The 20,974-nt window shown below is 39.2% G+C and overlaps 1 protein-coding gene across 2 annotated transcripts in view; it reads left to right on the forward strand.

The window, feature by feature from the left end:
• Positions 1–20,974, forward strand: part of SPRED1 (sprouty related EVH1 domain containing 1) — a 274,558-nt gene that overhangs the window by 246,795 nt on the left and 6,789 nt on the right. The window contains exons 4-5 of one of the 2 annotated variants that reach the window (XM_053697963.1): positions 141–244; positions 11,397–11,546. In XM_053697963.1, the coding sequence (XP_053553938.1) occupies positions 141–244; positions 11,397–11,546 (254 nt within the window). The remainder of the gene's footprint in view (positions 1–140; positions 245–11,396; positions 11,547–20,974) is intronic. The other variant, XM_053697964.1, reaches the window with a different exon arrangement.

The raw sequence follows: 20,974 nt of genomic DNA on the forward strand, positions 1-20,974 counted from the left end.
AAAAAAACAAAAACCAAGGAAAGTCTGACAAAGATGTATGTTCAAAAGAGAGAACCTTTTAGAATTGATGTGCACAGTTTCTTGAATAAGTTGTGATTGTGTTTTTAACTTGTAGTGACATCATACTTTTATCCTTACAGTGTTCCCCACTTCTAGTGATGGAGAAGCAGAAGTATCGGAAAATGGACCACAGGTTAGAACAATTTCCGAGAGCAGAAACCAGTGGCACAAGAACACTTCATGTGTAAATATGTGCATGTTAATACAGTTTGATTTATATGCTTCTAACTGTACTTACAGATACATAATCTGATAAAAAAATAAAGGTTTGATGTCATGCCAAGGTGTTGATAGCTACATCATCTTCTTTTACAATGCGAATCACGTCCCTCAGAATGAAATGACTAAACATTTAATAATATCTTATTTCTGCTCATACTAAACCCAGCACTGTTTTTCTATGTTTTTTTTGTTTTGTTTTTTCTTAGGGGCAGTACTCTAAAGGGTCACATTTCAGAACTGTTAGCTATTTCATCAGCTAGGAGAGTATATGATTTGTCAGCTCTCTCTTTTAAGTCACCGTATTTGGTTATTCATTAAGACGAGGCAGTTTTACGAACCTTGTCAAATTTTTGGTTGTTTCTTCAGAGTACATTCTTTATATCCTAGTCCAAAATGATCTAAGGAGAGATTACTACATAATCTGGATGTGGTCAGGCTTTGAAATTCTATTTACAGGCTACTAAGGAATTGTGTCAGTCCTCAAACGTATTTGGTTTGTTTTCAGGTAAACATAAGGGTCAAAAGACCACTTCTGTTTCCTTGGCTTTATGGTTAATCAGTTTGATTCACAGGGCTTAATTGGAGCTCATTCAATGTGTTCTGTATCTACTTCTTGGGCTTTTAAAAATTAGGCTTCACAAATTTTCAAGGCTGCAACTTTGCATACCTTCCCAAAATGTTACCACTTGTGGCAGCTTTTGGAAGGAAGGTTCTTCAGGCTGTGGTCCCTGGTAAATAGGTTTCTGTCTTTTTTCATGGACTCCGCAGCTTGGTTATTGGTTCTCAACAGTAAGGACTTGTAGACTCTCACCACCTTAAGAAAGAAAACATAATTTATTCTGACCTGATAAATTCCTTTTTGGTGGTGAGAGTCCATTATACGTAATACTGTGAGGGTCAGGAAAGTAGGAGGGATACTTAAAGGGATACTAAACCCAAATGTTTTCATTAAAGGACTAGTCAACACAGTAGATTTGCATAATCAACAACTGCAAGATAACAAGACAATGCAATAGCACTTAGTCTGAACTTCAAATGAGTAGTAGATTTTTTTTTTTTTTATTTTAAAAGTTATGTCTTTTTCCACTCCCCCTGTACCATCAATTTTAAGAAACTTTCTAATTTACTCCTATTATCAATTTTTCTTTGTTCTCTTGCTATCTTCATTTACAAAGCAGAAGGGTAAAGCTTAGACGCTGGCCCATTTTTTTTGTTCAGAACCTGGGTTATGCTTGCTTATTGGTTTGCTAAATGTAGCCACCAATAAGCAAGTGCTATCCAGGGTTCTGAACCTTAAAATCGTCTGACTTCTAAACTTTAACTGCCTGCTTTTTAAATAAAGATACCAAGAGAACGAAGAAAAATTGTAAATTAGAAAGTTGCTTAAAATTGTTCTGAATCATGAAAGAAAAAAAATTGAGTTTAGTATCCCGTTAAAGGTCTAGTGTAGGGTGTATTCACTTCCTCCTGGTGGCCAGGTGATAATTTCCCAACATTAAAGGGACAGTCTACACCAGAATTTTTATTGTTTTAAAAGATAGATAATCCCTTTATTACCCATTTCCCAGTTTTGCATAACCAACACAGTTATAATAATATACTTTTAACCTCTGTGATTATCTTGTATCTAAGCCTCAGCAAACTGCCCCTTTTTTCAGTTCTTTTGACAGACTTGCAGTCTAGCCAATCAGTGCCTGCTCCCAGATTACTTCACGTGCACGAGCACAGTGTTATCTATATGAAATATGTGAACTAACACCCTCTAGTGGTGAAAAACTGTTAAAATGCATTCTGAAAGAGGTGGGCTTCAAGGTCTAAGAAATTAGCATATTAACCTCCTAGATTAAGCTTTCAACTAAGAATACCAAGAGAACAAAGCAAAATTGGTGATAAATGTAAATTGGAAAATTGTTTAAAATTACATGCTCTATCTGAATCATGAAAGTTTATTTTGGCCTAGACTGTCCCTTTAAGGAATCATGGACTCTCACCATGAAAGGAATTTATCAAGTAAGAATAAAATATGTTTTTTAGTGTACAATGTGCTTTAATGTGTAGATTTTATTCTCAAGATATCCTTTTGCATATCCCAGACATTCTTGAATTCCTTTTGTTGTATGTGTTCCTGACTCTTCATCTGGAAGCACAATCCTAGAATTTCAAATAATGAGTCATGATTCTTTGGGAACTGAAATCTACGTTTGAACCCTTAGTGTATTTAGTCATTTATGTAAATGTCAACACTACATACGATAAGACTGTAAAATTACTCATATTCTGGTCATTTGTATGTATTATTTAGTAGTGTGGTTGCCAATGAGTAGCATTCAGAACCGTGTGATTAGTCTGTAATGTCGTATACAGCAAACCAAGCCTGAGATTAAAAGGGAATTAATGTGCATTTTTTGTTTGCAACATGGGATGCTTAAAGGGACAGTAATTAAATTAAAAATGTATTTTCCCCTAAAAGGTTTAATTTAACACTTTGTATAGCACTTTCATTATTTACTTTGTTTTCCTGTCATTTTAAAATTGTAGTTTTTCCAGCCTTCCAGGGTGGCTTATAAATACCTGAAACCCCCAAAATGTTCCTTCTTGATTCAGATAGAGAATACAAATTTTAAACAACTTTTCCAATTTGCTTCATTCACTTGGTATACTTTGTTGAAGGAGCAGCAATGCATTATTGGGAGCTTTTTAGAGACATTGGTAAGCCAATGACAAGAGGCTAGCTAGCTAGCTCCCAGCTCCTAAGCCTACCTTTTCAACAAAGCATTACAGGAGAATAAAACAAGTGATACAATAGAAGTAAATTAAAAAGTTGTTTAAAATCACATGCTCTATATCTGAATCTTGAAAGAAAAATTTGGGTTCATCTCCCTTTTAGTGCATTCGGGGGAATTCAGAACACTCACCCTTTCACATGCTGCGCAGTAATTGCTTGTTATGTGCAGGAACTCATTTATATGTTTAAGCACTACAAAACAATGCAACAATGCACATTGTTTTTAGTTTTTATGCAGTGCAGAGCTTTTTACTTATTTATTTCTATTATTGTTACGCTCTGATTTTTTTAAAGGGACAATTAAACTTTAAAATTGTCTGCCCTATCTGAATTATGAAACAACTTTGCAAATTTCTTTTATCATCAAATTTGTTTTGTTCTCTTGGTATTCTTTGTTGAAAGGTAAACCTAGGTAGGCTCATATGCTAATTTCTAAGCCCTTGAAGGCCTCCTCTTATCTAGTTTTTACAGCTAGACAGTGCTAGTTCATGTGTGCCATATAGATGACATTGTGCTCACTCCTGTAGATTTACTTTAGAGTTAGCACTGAACTGAGATAAAGGGGCATTCTAAAGAGACTTAGATACAAGGTAAAAAGTGTATTAATATAACCATGCTAGTCCCTTTAAGTGCATAAAAATAACCCTATTATCTTTTTTGCCACCTGGGCTTTGTTAGCTCAGTGCAACAAATGAGATGGTGTTTCAAGAGCTCCCTTAGCAAATTGACTGTTTCAAAACTGGTAGATTTGGTTACATTTTTAAACCATTTTTAAAAAAATATGTCAACTTAAAGGGACATTAAATACTTAAAGGGACATGAAACCCAAAAATGTTCTTTCATAATTCAGATAGAGAATACAATTTTAAACAACTTTCCAATGTACTTCTATTATTTAATTTGCTTCCTTCTCTTGTTATGCTTTGCTGAAAGCTTTAGCTAGGCAAGCTCAGGGGCAGCAGAGAATCTATGTTCTAGCTGTTGATTGGTGGCTGCATATATATATTGATTGTGATTGGCTTACCCATGTGTTCAGTTAGAAACCATTAGTGCATTGCTGCTCCTTCAACAAATGATACCAAGAGCATGACACAGATTAGATAATAGAAGTAAATTAGAAAGTTGTTTAAAATTGTATTCTCTATCTGAATCATGAAAGACATTTTTGGGGTTTCATGTCCCTTTAAATACACTTTTGAAACGGCTATAGCTTTTATTAGATGCATTTTTTGCTAATACATGTATATTGCAAAAATGTTTCTAGTCAAAACTGAAATGAATTCATATGGGTTCCAATTTTGGCTGGAATGTCCCTTTAAACCCGCATTAAATTGGCTGAGTTTTGACTCAGTCTGTGTTTCCATGTTTGTTTATTATGCTATGGGAGTTTATTCATTCAATTAATCCATTCTATAGGATAATAGAAATTGTAGAGATTTTTCTTACTGAATTGTTGGTTAATTCAACCAAATGTTTTCTACACATTTTAAATAAATATTTCTTATTCCTAGACCAAATAATTGTTTTAAAGTGGCATAGAGATTTGACTACATGCAATGCTGTATTTAGTAAAACATAGCTTAGCTTTTAATGTCTTGGTGTCTGATTTTGTGCTCTTCATAATACTTTGTGAAATATAATTAGTTGTAAATAGGGTTAAAAGAGAATAGTTCAATTGATACATTTCCTCCTTGATTATGACTCACAAAACACACACATCACTAACTTACTGAAAGAAGATTTAAACTGCGCTCACACATGCAGTACCTCCACCACCCACTCTACTGCTTGCCATATCCTGCAGTCTCCAAGGAAGTGAAAAGCAGGGCAAGTCATTTGTCAGACAATTAAATGTATTTATAATGCACAGAAATAGACCTCAAGGCAAGAGAATAGCTGGCACTATAGAAGCTGATAAATGAGAAAAGCTGTCCTTTGCTAGACTAGGTTTATTTATAGTCATATTTTGGTGCTTAGTACCTAAAATATCCCTTTTTCCTAATGATTTATATTTAAGGTGACCATATTGCCGCTTTAAAAAGGGACACATATGAAAAATACATATGTCAGGGTTCTTATACAAAACATTTCTTTAAACAGCCCTGACACATGTATTTTTCATGTGTCCCTTTTTAAAGCGGCAATATGGTCACCCTATTTATATTTATATATTTGTGTTAGCATTTTCCTAACCCAGCAGCAGAGTTCTTATCATAAAGTGTATTTCTGTCTCCAGTGTGTGGTTTCATTGTATGTGTTTATACATAAAGCAACAGTATATTATGTTGCACATTGCAATATATGTGATAATAAGTCTGCTTTAGCCTAAAAAGGAACATATTACTCCATATTATAGTTATGTAAGAGAGAAGCAATTAAATCTACTGGTATCTAGATGAACACTTCTAGTTAGCCAATCACAAGAGACAAATGTGTGCGGGCACCTATCAGCTGCTAGCTCCCACTAGTGTAGGATATGTATTATTTTTCAACAAGGGATACCAAGAGAACGAAGCACAATTGGAAATAGAAGTGAATTTAAAAGTGTCTTAAAATGACATGCTCTATCTGAATCGTGCAGGTTTTATATTTACTTTAAAGGGCCATAATACCCAAATGTTTAAACACTTTAAAGTGATGCAGTATAGCTGTAAAAAGCTGATTAGAAAATATCACCTGAACATCTCTATGTAAAAAAGAAAGATATTTTACCTCAAAAGTTCCTCAGTAGCCACCTCCCATTGTAAAGGATTTCTAAGCAGCATTTTAGTGTGTCTGTCCTGGGACATCTGAAGGGATGAGCATCGTGCACTCTCATATTATTTCACCAATCGGGTAAAGGAATCTTACTATGAAATCTCATGAGAGTTAAGTCAAATCTCATGAGATCACAGTAAGAGTTCATGACCTCAGCACTGCTGATGCTGATTGGCTGCTGTTCATTTCTTCATTATTTTTTACCTGCAGCTGGGAGTAGCTGAGTATAACTTTTTACACAGAACTTACTCTGCTGAGCTGAGGAAATTGTGATGTAAAATATCTTCCTTTTTTACATAGAGATGCTCAGGTGATATTTTCCTGTCAGCTTTTTACAGTTATACTGCATCAGTTTCAAGTGATTTAGCATATGAGTATTATGTCCCTTTAAGTAAAGCTGTTTAAATGTAAGGTGAATGAAAGGAAGTGGATGATTATGTATTACTAAATCCTAGGGCTCTACTGCTCACTGGCTGACAGGAACAACTCCCATGAAAAAAGGTTTTCTTTTAGATAGAACAAAATGTTTAAACACTAACGGCTAGATTTAGAGTTGGGCGGTAGCCGTCAAAACCAGCGTTAGAGGCTCCTAACACTGGTTTTTACCGCCCTCTGGTATTTGGAGCCAGTCATTAAAGGGTCTAACGCTCACTTTCCAGCCGCGACTTTTCCATACCGCAGATCCCCTTACGTCAATTGCGTATCCTATCTTTTCAATGGGATCTTTCTAACGCCGGTATTTAGAGTCATGGCTAAAGTGAGCGTTAGAATTCTAACGACAAAACTCCAGCCGCAGAAAAAAGTCAGTAGTTAAGAGCTTTCTGGGCTAACGCCGGTTTATAAAGCTCTTAACTACTGTGCTCTAAAGTACACTAACACCCATAAACTACCTATGTACCCCTAAACCGAGGCCCGACCGCATGCCGCTGCCACCTGCATTATCCCTATGAACCCCTAATCTGCTGCCCCTAACACCGCCGACCCCTATATTATATTTATTAACCCCTAATCTGCCACCCCCGCTATCGCTGACCCCTGCATATTATTATTAACCCCTAATCTGCCGCTCCGTACACCGCTGCCACCTACATTATAGCTATGTACCCCTAATCTGCTGCGCCTAACACCGCCGACCCCTATATTATATTTATTAACCCCTAATCTGCCCCCCTCACCGTTGCCTCCACCTGCCTACACTTATTAACCCCTAATCTGCCACCCCCGCTATCGCTGACCCCTGCATATTATTATTAACCCCTAATCTGCCGCTCCGTACACCGCTGCCACCTACATTATAGCTATGTACCCCTAATCTGCTGCGCCTAACACCGCCGACCCCTATATTATATTTATTAACCCCTAATCTGCCCCCCTCACCGTTGCCTCCACCTGCCTACACTTATTAACCCCTAATCTGCCGAGCGGACCGCACCGCTACTATAATAAATGTATTAACCCCTAATCCGCCTCACTCCCGCCTCAATAACCCTGTAATAAATAGTATTAACCCCTAATCTGCCCTCCCTAACATCGCCGACACCTAACTTCAAGTATTAACCCCTAATCTGCCGATCGGAGCTCACCGCTACTCTAATAAATTTTTTAACCCCTAAAGCTAAGTCTAACCCTAACACCCCCCCTAAGTTAAATATAATTTTATTCTAACGAAATAAATTAACTCTTATTAAATAAATTATTCCTATTTAAAGCTAAATACTTACCTGTAAAATAAACCCTAATATAGCTACAATATCAATTATAATTATATTGTAGCTATTTTAGGATTAATATTTATTTTACAGACAACTTTGTATTTATTTTAACCAGGTACAATAGCTATTAAATAGTTAAGAACTATTTAATAGTTACCTAGTTAAAATAATTACAAAATTACCTGTAAAATAAATCCTAACCTAAGTTACAATTAAACCTAACACTACACTATCAATAAATTAATTAAATAAAATACCTACAAATAACTACAATTAAATAAACTAAGTTACAAAAAATAAAATAATATTTACAAACATTAGAAAAATATTACAACAATTTTAAACTAATTACACCTACTCTAAGCCCCCTAATAAAATAACAAAGACCCCCAAAATAAAAAAATGCCCTACCCTATTCTAAATTACAAAAGTTCAAAGCTCTTTTACCTTACCAGCCCTGAAAGAATTCAGCTCTTTTGCCTGTAAAAAAAACATATACAATACCCCCCCAACATTACAACCCACCACCCACATACCCCTAATCTAACCCAAACCCCCCTTAAATAAACCTAACACTAAGCCCCTGAAGATCTCCCTACCTTGTCTTCACCATGCCAGGTTCACCGATCGGTCTAGAAGAGGGTCCGAAGTCTTGATCCAAGCCCAAGCGGGGGGCTGAAGAGTGACGTCCATCCTCGGGCTGAAGTCTGGATCCAAGCGGCGGCTGAAGAAATCCATCATCGGGCTGAAGTCTGGATCCAAGCGGCGGCTGAAGAAGTCCATCATCGGGATGAAGTCTTCTATGAAGCAGCATCTTCAATCTTCTTTCTTCCGGAGCCATCATCTTCCAGCCGACGCGCAGCCATCCTTCTTCACCGACGGACTAACGACGAATGACGGTTCCTTTAAATGACGTCATCCAAGATGGCGTCCCTCGAATTCCGGTTGGCTGATAGGATTCTATCAGCTAATCGGAATTAAGGTAGGAAAATTCTGATTGGCTGATGGAATCAGCCAATCAGATTCAAGTTAAATCCGATTGGCTGATCCAATCAGCCAATCAGATTGAGCTCGCATTCTATTGGCTGTTCAGGCTGGTAAGGTAAAAGAGCTTTGAACTTTTGTAATTTAAAATAGGGTAAGGCATTTTTTTATTTTGTGGGTCTTTGTTATTTTATTAGGGGGCTTAGAGTAGGTGTAATTAGTTTAAAATTGTTGTAATATTTTTCTAATGTTGGTAAATATTTTTTTATTTTTTGTAACTTAGTTCTTTTTTATTTTTTGTACTTTAGTTAGTTTATTTCATTGTAGTTAATTGTAGGTAGTTTATTTAATTAATTTATTGATAGTGTAGTGTTAGGTTTAATTGTAACTTAGGTTAGGATTTATTTTACAGGTAATTTTGTAATTATTTTAACTATTTTAGCTATTAAATAGTTATTAACTATTTAATAGCTATTGTACCTGGTTAAAATAATTACAAAGTTGCCTGTAAAATAAATATTAATCCTAAAATAGCTACAATATAATTATAATTTATATTGTAGCTATATTAGGGTTTATTTTACAGGTAAGTATTTAGTTTTAAATAGGAATAATTTATTTAATAAAAGTTAATTTATTTCGTTAGAATAAAATTATATTTAACTTAGGGGGGTGTTAGGGTTAGACTTAGCTTTAGGGGTTAATCCATTTATTACAGTAGCGGCGAGATTCGGTCGGCAGATTAGGGGTTAATAATTGAAGTTAGGTGTCGGCGATGTTAAGGAGGGCAGATTAGGGGTTAATACTATTTATTATAGGGTTTTTGAGGCGGGAGTGAGGCGGATTAGGGGTTAATAACTTTATTATAGTAGCGGTGCGGTCCGCTCGGCAGATTAGGGGTTAATAAGTGTAGGCAGGTGGAGGCGACGTTGTGGGGGCAGATTAGGGGTTAATAAATATAATATAGGGGTCGGCGGTGTTAGGGGCAGCAGATTAGGGGTACACAGGGATAATGTAGGTAGCGGTGGTTTACAGAGCGGCAGATTAGGGGTTAAAAAAAATATGCACATGTCAGCGATAGCGGGGGCGGCAGAATAGGGGTTAATAAGTGTAAGGTTAGGGGTGTTTAGACTCAGGGTACATGTTAGAGTGTTAGGTGCAGACGTAGGAAGTGTTTCCCCATAGAAAACAATGGGGCTGCGTTAAGAACTGAACGCTGCTTTTTTTCAGCTCAAATGGCCCCATTGTTTTCTATGGGGATATCGTGCACGAGCACGTTTTTGAAGCACCGCTGGTATCTAGAGTTGCAGTGGCGTTAACTTATGCTCTACGCTCCCTTTTTGGAGCCTAACGCACTGAAAACCCATCCATTCTGTGAACTCTAAATACCAGCAGTATTTAAAAGGTGCGGGGGGAAAAAAGCACGCGTAGCTAACGCACCCCTTTGGCCGCCAAACTCTAAATCTAGGCGTAAGATTGGCACCTCTGAGTTTTTTTTTGTTTTGTTTTTTTTTAAAGTGCCAATCTGATGAAGTACTAAGCCTTTGATAGACAGATAAGCTCTGGTACACTAGCCAGTCTTAAAATTAAAAAGTCTAAACCAGCCTCTCTGTCACTTTGTGACTTTTTCCTGCTCACAATTTACTCAATTTATAATAAAAAAATCACATTAAACTATAAATATTTCTAGTAAATTAAAACACTTTTTAAAAAAAATCTATTATTATTGTGACTAGAAAATGAAAACTTTGATTTCTCCCCCCCCCCCATTATAAAAAAGGTTTGGATTACTTCCATTGCAGAGTATGATATGGAAACCAGTGATAGTGGATACAATGAGGATAAGGCGTAACCTGTGTGTTTCCTTATTTTCATCTTCTCTTAATATTTAGCTTACTGGCAAAAATGTGTTCATTCCAATTATGGCAACAAAGCACAGTAGTGCCGACTCATTTATAGGCCTACAATGGAGAGATTCATACACAATATAAAGGTTTGAAATACTCATTTGCATGGTAAAGCAATGCGTAGACATATTATTAACAAACTTTCCATGATACCTTCCATTTAAAGGAACGTGAAACCCACACTTTTTTCTTTCATGATTCAGATAGAGCATACAATTTTAAATAATTTTCCAGTTTAGTTAGATAATCCAATTCACTTTGTTCTTTTGCTATCCATTATTGAAAAAAATATCTAGGCTCAGGAGCAGTAATGCACTACTATGAACTAGCTGCTGAACATATATGCCTAGTGGCTGAACATATATGCCTCTTGTCATTTGATTACATGATGTGTTGAGCTAGCTTTAAAGTAGTGCATTGCTGCTCCTTCAACAAAGGATACCAACAGAACACAGCAAATTCGATCACAGAACTAAAATTGAAAGTTGTTTTAAATGGTATGATCTCTCTAAATCATATAAGAAAAAAAATGTATCCTAGTATCTTTTGTTGAAGAAACAGCAATGCACCTCTGGTAGCTAGATGAACACACAGGTAAAGCCAATAACAAGACCCATATATGTGCATCCACCAATCAGCAGCTAGCTAGTTTCAAGTAATGCATTGCTGCTCCTGATCCCAGCTAAGTATACTTTATCAACAAAGGATACCAAGAAAACCAAGCACATTAGAAAAAATAAGTAAATTGTAAAGTTGTTTAAAATGACATGCTCTGTATGAATCACGAAAGTTTAATTTTGACTTTACTGTTCCTTTAATGTCAGTGTGTGTTTGTATATATATATATATATATATATATTTCTTTCTTTTTGGGCTGTGCGCAGTTTTGCTAACGCACATCCATTGCCAATTTCCTGAACTGGGTTTGTTTACACTAACATGGTATTATTTTATTTGCCTCCTCTTCAGGTGAACAGAGAAGAGCATCACAAATCGCACTACAGTGACACATTTTTCCGACATGATCCTGGCCCAGTAGATGAGCTCTATCGTAGTGCTGCTATAAGACCTTCGCCATTTGAAAACCTAAATCCCAAGAGAAGCTACATTCACAGTCAGGTGAGAAAAAGGCATAAACTGCTTTGCATGTAATCCTGCACCTAAAGAGAAGTCAATCCTACAAAACAGACTGACTATTAGGGGGCGCTCATAAAAATATATATAGATCTGGAGATATCAAAAAATAAACATAAACAAGACATATATAGGGCTAAAGGTCTAAAAATAGTCCAATTATATCGAGACAAAGTTTATAATATATGTCAGAGTCTGTCACTTTTCTTTCAGGTATAGCTGTATTAGGTGGACAGAAGAAAAATAAAAGAAGAAAATAGATGTATCTATGATTATGTGAATAAATATAATATACAAATAATTGTGTGGTGATTTCTGGAATAAATGATTCTTCTATCACCCTGCTGTGATGTGCTGGCTGCCATTTGAATACAGTAATTTGTGGCATAAACAAGAGGGAAAATTGGGTTTAGAGCTGTTTATCATCTGAGCTTTTTTTGCATGACCAAGTTTAGATACTCGGCTTATGCGGACAGGTATTTCCATCTTGTTATTAGGATAGTCCACGGCTTCATTCCTTACTTGTGGGAAATGCTGAACCTGGCCACCAGGAGGAGGCAAAGACACCCCAGCCATAAGCTTAAATACCCCCCCACTCCCCTCATCCCCCAGTCATTCTTTGCCTTTCGTCACAGAAGGTTGGCAAAGAAGTGTCAGAAGATACGAAGTAGTTCCTTATGGAGGGTAGTACTCTTCGAAATGGGACTGGAGTTTTAAGTAGTCTTGTCAGCATCTCAGTGAGAGCATTGGCGAATGTTAGAGTCTGGAGATCCAGGGAGAGTGTTTCTGCAAACCCATCCAGACTCGGATTAACAGCTCCTAAGCAATCAGTTTTGACAAGTTTCACTGCCTGCTTCTATCACTCAAGTCCATGTCAGGAGCGATGCTTCAAGACTGTCAAACTTGAGAGGCTGTGTTTCTGTTCCACGGCATAGATTCCGGTAAGATGGTTTCATTTTTTATACACTTTTGATAACGCCAGAAGACAGGGTCACAGTGCGACTCCTTTTATCTGAATGGAATCCAGGTTTAATGTCTCCGGAAGGGGATTATTAAACAGGAGGGATTAATCACATATTTTTAATATTGTGTTTATGCAGTGACGTGTAAGATGTGGCTCAGGCAGATGTTGGAACGTACAGGTTTTACTTTCACTTTGGAGCGCTGCGCAGCCAGTTAGGCTTGGCGTGCTTTTAGTGGTGCAGGGGCGGTCCTGCATGGCGCACCATGTGACCGGGTGTGGTCACAGTGATTCTCTTTCTGACCGTGCGGTTTCTCTCTTGGGCCTGGGTCATAGGAGGTGGTGAGTGCCCCAGCCATTGGGGGTATAAAGGTGCCATTTATCTTTGTATTTTTAGTCCTTTTTATAAGCGCAAGCTATGGAGGACTTTGATATGTTAGAGGGTACTCCCTCTTTACCTAAAGCTAATGCATGTCTATATTGTAAAGAGGCCACGGTATACCCACCTGCTCAATTATGTTCCACATGCCCTGATAAAGTAATCTTATCAAAGAAAGCTAATATGTTTAGTACTCTGAGCCTTCTACCTCTGAGGAGTCTCCATCCGTGAGGTGCGCACCCTTCATTCATCTCCTAATACACATTCAGCTTCCCGTAGCACTCCTATTCCTTCATCTGGAGGAGCCCTTTTACCGCCAGACTTTACTGAACAGTTACAGACGGCAGTGTCTGCGGCCTTTAGTGCTTTACCTCGCACTGCTAGGCGCAAACGAAAGGTTAAATATTGTTATCGTTCCCAGGGATTATTTACTAATTTATTGGATTTATCTGATACAAGATTATCCAATGATGAAGACGCCTCTGATACTCTTTCTGGGTCGGAATCTGCTGCCTCTCAGCCTCCAGCTGCGGAGAAACCAGACTTTAGATTTAGGATTGAACACTTACGCTTTCTGCTAAAGGAAGAGTTGGCTACTTTAGAGGTTCCAGAACCTAAATTACCTGAGGAACCTTGTATTCCTAAATTAGATAAGGTCTATGAGGACAGGGTTGTACCACAGACCTTCCCGGTTCCCGTAAAGATGGCGAACATTATTAGGAATGAATGGGAAATACTTGACTCTTCTTTTTCCCATTTTTCTTTCTTTAAGAAATTGTTCCCGGTTCCGGACTCTCAGTTGGAGTTGTGGGGTTCCGTCTTTAAGGTAGACGGTGCTATCTCCATGCTTGCTAAATGCACTACTATCCCAATTGAGGATAGTTCGTCATTTAAAGAGCCCATGAATAATAAGCTGGAAACTCTGTTGAGAAAAATGTTTCAGCATATGGGATATTTGTTCCAACCGGCAGCGGCTGTTGTTGGGGTTGCGGAAGCGGCTACCTACCGGTACGAATCCTTATCTGAGTTGATCGAGGTGGAGGGTCCCCTCGACACAATCCTGGAAAGAATTAGGGCCTTAAGGGTAGCTAATTCTTTTATTTTTGATGCAAATATGCAGATTATTCGCCTGAACACCAATTCTTCTGGTTTTTCTGTGCTAGCCCGTAGGGCACTCTGGCTGAAATCTTGGTCTGTGGACATGACTTTGAAGACTTCTTTCCCTCCCATTTAAGGGAAAGATTCTTTTTGGTCCAGGCTTGGACTAATTTTTGTTCCCTTCGTTCGGACAAATCCCAACGTCAGCAGCCCTCTGCAGAGCCAGAGCAGTCCAAAGGAACTTTGAAACCTTCTCAGTCCTGGAATAAATCCAAGCAGAATAAGAGGCCTGCCGAGTCAAAGTCGGCATGAAGGGGCGTCCCCCGATCCGGGTTTGGATCTGGTAGGATGCAGACTATCACTCTTTTCAGAAGCTTGGTTTGGGGACCTGCAAGACCCGTGTGGGTACTTGAGGTCATCGCTCAGGGATACAGGATAGGTTTCAAGTCTCATCCTTCCAGGGGCAGATTCCTCTTATCAAACCTGTCTTCAAGGCCAGAAAAGATAGAGGCTTTTCCAGGGTGTGTGAGGGATCTCTCCGCCCTGGGGGGTCATTGTACCGGTATCTCCAGCAGAGAGAGGTCTGGGATACTACTCAAACCTGTTTGTGGTCTCAAAGAAGGAAGATACTTTTCGTCCAAATCTGGACCTAAAGTGTTTAAATAAATTCCTGTCTGTCCCCTCATTCAAGATGGACACAATAAGGTCCATTCTTCCTTTAGTCCAGGAAGGACAATTTATGACCACGATAGACCTAAAGGATGCCTACCTTCACGTCCCTATACAAAAGGAACACTTCAAGCTCCTAAGATTTGCATTCCTGGACCAGCACTTCCAGTTCATTGCGCTTCCGTTTGGTCTAGCTACTGCTCTAAGAGTTTTTACAAAGGTTCTAGGGGCTCTGCTCGCAGTGGCCAGAACCAAAGGGATTGCAGTGGCGCCGTACTTGGATGATATTTTGGTTCAAGCATCGTCCTGTCGTCTGGCAGAGGACCATTCGAACGCTCTTCTTTCTCTTCTTCGATCTCGTGGATGGGAGATAAATTTAGAAAAGGGTTCTCTTATTCCCAGTACCAGGGTGGAGTTCCTGGGTACGATAATAGACTCCATATCCATGAGGATATTTCTTACAGACCAGAGACGTTACAAGCTAACCTCCAGACCTCTTTCAGGCCATCTGTGGCTTGATTTATGGAGGTAATTGGTCTCATGGTGTCCTGCATGGACATAATCCCCTTTGCCAGATTCCATCTCAGATCTCTTCAGCTGTGCATGCTGAGACAGTGGAACGACAATCATTCAGATCTGTCTCAATAGATTTCTCTGGACAGCCGGTCGAGAGAATCTCTGTCCTGGTGGCTTTGTCCAGATCACCTGTCCCAATAGACGGCCTTCTTGAGACCATCCTGGGAGATTGTGACTACGGACTCGAGTCTCTCTGGATGGGGAGCTGTTTGGGGTGCCAGGAAGGTACAGGGCCTGTGGACTCGAGAGGAATCCCTCCTCCCGATCAACATCTTCGAGGGATCTTCAATGCTCTGAAGGCTTGGCCCCTTCTGGGTTTGACCTAGTTTATCAGATTCCAATCGGACAACAATACCACGGTGGCTATATACTTTATATGGGCATGGGTTGCGGTCCAGGGATCCTCAGACGTAGCTAATAGATGCATTAGCAGTGTTTTGGAGGTTCAGTCTAATTTACCTTTTCCTGCCGTTACCACTCCTTCCTCGTGTAGTGGCCCGCATCAAACAGGAGCAGGCGTCTGTAATACTGATTGCTCCATCATGGCCGTGAAGGATATGGTTCACGGATCTAGTAGGGATGTCATCTTCTCCTCCATGGAGGTTATCTTGTCGCAGGGATCTGCTGGAACAAGGTCCTTTTCATCAAAATCTAGATTCTCGGAAGCTGACTGCGTGGAGATTGAAGGCTTAGTCCTAGCCAAGACAAGTTTTTCTGAGAGAGTTATTGATACTCTCATTCAAGCCCATAAGCCGGTTACTCGTCGTATCAATCATAAGGTGTGGAGGACCAACTTATTCTGGTGTGAAGAGCATGGATTTCCCTGGCATAAGGTCAGGGTTTCCAGGATTCTTTGTTTCTCCAGGATGGTCTGGAGGAAGGGCCTTTCGGCTAGCTCTCTTAAGGGACAGATTTCAGCCCTATCTGTTTTACTGCACAAGAGGCTCGCTGAGCTTCCAGATGTCCAGTCTTTTGTTCAGGCTCCATCTAGAATCAGACCTGTGGTTTGACCTTGTGATCCTCCTTGGAGTTTAAATGTTGTTCTTAAGGTTTTGCAGAGGGCTCCATTTGAGCCTATGCACAGCCTTGTCATTAAATTATTATCTTGGAAGGTTCTCTTTTTACTGGCTATTGCCTCCTCATGCAGAGTATCTGAGATGGCTGCCTTGCAATGTGAGCCCCCTTAGATAGTATTTCATGCTAATAAGGCTGTTTTTCATACTGGGTTAGGTTTTCTTCCTAAGGTTGTTTTCTGATCGCAACATCAATCAGAAGATTGTTGTTCCTTCCTTGTGCCCTAGCCCTTCTTCTTTGAAGGAGCGGTTACTTCATAATTTGGATGTGGTTCGGGCCTTGAAAAATACCTTTTCAAAATTTTACAAGTTTGACGTTTTTGCTTCGACTGAAGCATTTTTTGGGAGAAAAGTTTTGCAGGCTGTGGTGCCCTCAGAATAGGGTCCGCCTCTTTTTACCCTCCCGTTTTATTCAGTGTCCTCTAGAGCAGTGATTTGCAACCTTTTTTTTTGCCGTGGCACACTTTTTTACATAAAAAAATCCTGTGGCACACCACCATCCCAAAACTTTACAAAATCACACATTGTAGCCTAATACAGGATATATAATACAGTATATATATATATATATATATATATACACACACACACTGTACTGTGCTGTCATGCCATGCCTCCTACAAACTATACATGACATATAAATATTTAAAAATTTGAAAGAGGGACACCCCCACACTGTTGTCAGTCTGCCGCGGCACACCTGAGGATCTCTCACGGCACACTAGTGTGCCACGGCACACTGGTTGAAAAACACTGCTCTAGAGCTTAGGTATATGTTTCCCATAAGTAAGGAATGAAGCCGTTGACTCTCCTCATATTAAGATGGAAAACATAAATTATGCTTACCAGATAATTTCATTTCCATCTGAATGAGGAGAGTCCACGGCCCTCGCCCGTTTTCTCCGTTGGGCGGACCAAAATGTTTGGTTCTTCTGGCACCATTTATACCCTGATATTTCTCCTACTGTTCCTTGTTTCCTTGGCAGAATGACTGGGGGATGAGGGAAGTGGGGGAGGTATTTAAGCCTTTGGCTGAGGTGTCTTTGCCTCCTCCTGGTGGCCAGGTTCAGTATTTCCCACAAGTAAGGAATGAAGCCGTGGACTCTCCTCATACAGATGGAAATGAAATGATCTGGTAAGCATAATTTATGTCTTTGTACTTAAAGGGACAATCAAGTCCAAAATTTAAATTTCATGATTCAAATAGGGCATGTTATTTTAAACAACTTTCCCATTTACTTTTATCACCAATTTTGCTTTGTTTCCTTGGTATTCTTAGTTAAAAACTAAACCTAAACCTAACCTAAGCTTTCCTAGACCTTGAAGGCCACCTCTAATCTGAATGCATTTTGACAGTATTTCACCACTAGAGGGCATTAGTTCATGTGTTTCATATAGATAATATTGAGCTCATGCCTGTGAAGTTACCTAGGAGTGAGCACTGATTGGCTAAAATGCAAGTCTGTCAAAAGAACTGAAATAAGGGTACAGTTTGCAGAGGCATAGACACAAGATAATTAGAGGTAAAACATGTATTATTATAACTGTGTTGGTTATGCAAAACTGGGGAATAGGTAATAAATGGATTATCTATCATTTAACCCATTGAGCGAACGACGGCTCTGAGCCATCGCAAAGTTTCCCTCTCAGGGGCTAACGACAGGTCAGAGCCGTCACTAGCACTCCCCCACCTTGGTAGAGTTCTGGGGACCTCCATCCACTTCTATGCCGGCGATATGGCCTGTATAGTGACAGGCATCATTGGGTTGTCACGTTTTGCACAGTGACGTCGCGTGCAATGACGTCACTACGAAACTTTATTTAAGACTGACAATTGTCAGTTATAGGGAGATGGGGGCATGCTGCTTAGATGCCATTGGAAAGGTAACCATCTACCATTTCTAATGGTATAAGTCTTGGGGGAGTACAATAATAAATAAAAAAAGTGAAAAAAAGGATTTGGGGTCTCTAAAGGCAGATAAATAAAGATCAAATTTGCCTAGAGACCCCCAAAATACATGTTCTAAAAATAAACTTGTTTATTTTTTAAAAATAAATATCGGTTTAAGTATTATAGCTAAATGATCACCATGGTAACAACAGCGTTACCGCAGTGATCACCTAGCTGAGAAATGTTGCATTCCTTTTTACAAGGACCTTTTACGGACCGCTATTATATTTGTAATCCCATGATCATCTGGATAATGTGGTTACAAATTAATAAATGGTAGAGGAATGCTATTTAAAAAAATATATATCGTGCGTGGAAGATGAGTAAAACATACTCTTTACGCAGCTCTCTCCATCTTTCAAAACTTCTGTATTTTTTTTTTTGCAAAGAAGCTTACTTTTGCAATAAAAATTATATATTTTCTCCAACATAGGTGTGTCCGGTCCACGGCGTCATCCTTACTTGTGGGATATTCTCTTCCCCAACAGGAAATGGCAAAGAGCCCAGCAAAGCTGGTCACATGATCCCTCCTAGGCTCCGCCTACCCCAGTCATTCTCTTTGCCGTTGTACAGGCAACATCTCCACGGAGATGGCTTAGAGTTTTTTAGTGTTTAACTGTAGTTTTTATTATTCAATCAAGAGTTTGTTATTTTAAAATAGTGCTGGTATGTACTATTTACTCTGAAACAGAAAAGAGATGAAGATTTCTGTTTGTAAGAGGAAAATGATTTTAGCAACCGTTACTAAAATCCATGGCTGTTCCACACAGGACTGTTGAGAGGAATTAACTTCAGTTGGGGGAACAGTGTGCAGTCTCTTGCTGCTTGAGGTATGACACATTCTAACAAGACGATGTAATGCTGGAAGCTGTCATTTTCCCTATGGGATCCGGTAAGCCATGTTTATTCAGCAAGTAAATAAGGGCTTCACAAGGGCTTATTAAGACTGTAGACTTTTTCTGGGCTAAATCGATTCATATATTACACATATTTAGCCTTGAGGAATCATTTAATCTGGGTATTTTGATAAAATAATATCGGCAGGCACTGTTTTAGACACCTTATTCTTTAGGGACTTTCCCTAATCATAGGCAGAGCCTCATTTTCGCGCCGGTATTGCGCACTTGTTTTTGAGAGGCATGACATGCAGTCGCATGTGTGAGGAGCTCTGATACATAGAAAAGACTTTCTGAAGGATCATTTGGTATCGTATTCCCCTTTGGGCTTGGTTGGGTCTCAGCAAAGCAGATACCAGGGACTGTAAAGGGGTTAAAGTTAAAAACGGCTCAGGTTCCGTTATTTTAAGGGTTAAAGCTTCCAAATTTGGTGTGCAATACTTTTAAGGCTTTAAGACACTGTGGTGAAATTTTGGTGAATTTTGAACAATTCCTTCATACTTTTTCGCAATTGCAGTAATAAAGTGTGTTCAGTTTAAAATTTAAAGTGACAGTAACGGTTTTATTTTAAAACGTTTTTTGTACTTTGTTATCAAGTTTATGCCTGTTTAACATGTCTGAACTACCAGATAGACTGTGTTCTGAATGTGGGGAAGCCAGGGTTCCTTCTCATTTAAATAAATGTGATTTATGTGACACTGAAAATGATGCCCAAGATGATTCCTCAAGTGAGGGGAGTAAGCATGGTACTGCATCATTCCCTCCTTCGTCTACACGAGTCTTGCCCACTCAGGAGGCCCCTAGTACATCTAGCGCGCCAATACTCCTTACTATGCAACAATTAACGGCTGTAATGGATAATTCTATCAAAAACATTTTAGCCAAAATGCCCACTTATCAGCGTAAGCGCGAATGCTCTGTTTTAGATACTGAAGAGCATGAGGACGCTGATGATAATGGTTCTGAAATGCCCCTACACCAGTCTGAGGGGGCCAGGGAGGTTTTGTCTGAGGGAGAAATTTCAGATTCAGGGAAAATTTCTCAACAAGCTGAACCCGATGTGATTACATTTAAATTTAAGTTGGAACATCTCCGCGCTCTGCTTAAGGAGGTTTTATCCACTCTGGATGATTGTGAGAATTTGATCATCCCAGAGAAACTATGTAAAATGGACAAGTTCCTAGAGGTCCCGGGGCTCCCAGAAGCTTTTCCTATACCCAAGCGGGTGGCGGACATTGTAAATAAAGAATGGGAAAGGCCCGGTATACCTTTCGTCCCTCCCCCCATATTTAAAAAATTGTTTCCTATGGTCGACCCCAGAAAGGACTTATGGCAGACAGTCCCCAAGGTCGAGGGAGCGGTTTCTACTTTAAACAAACGCACCACTATACCCATAGAAGATAGTTGTGCTTTCAAAGATCCTATGGATAAAAAATTAGAAGGTTTGCTTAAAAAGATGTTTGTTCAGCAAGGTTACCTTCTACAACCAATTTCATGCATTGTCCCTGTCACTACAGCCGCGTGTTTCTGGTTCGATGAACTAGTTAAGGCGATCGATAGTGATTCTCCTCCTTATGAGGAGATTATGGACAGAATCCGTGCTCTCAAATTGGCTAATTCTTTCACCCTAGACGCCACTTTGCAATTGGCTAGGTTAGCGGCGAAAAATTCTGGGTTTGCTATTGTGGCGCGCAGAGCGCTTTGGTTGAAATCTTGGTCAGCGGATGCGTCTTCCAAGAACAAACTACTTAACATTCCTTTCAAGGGGAAAACGCTGTTTGGCCCTGACTTGAAAGAGATTATCTCTGAT

Source organism: Bombina bombina, chromosome 1 (assembly GCF_027579735.1).
Source record: "Bombina bombina isolate aBomBom1 chromosome 1, aBomBom1.pri, whole genome shotgun sequence".
Taxonomy (NCBI): Eukaryota; Metazoa; Chordata; class Amphibia; order Anura; family Bombinatoridae; genus Bombina; species Bombina bombina.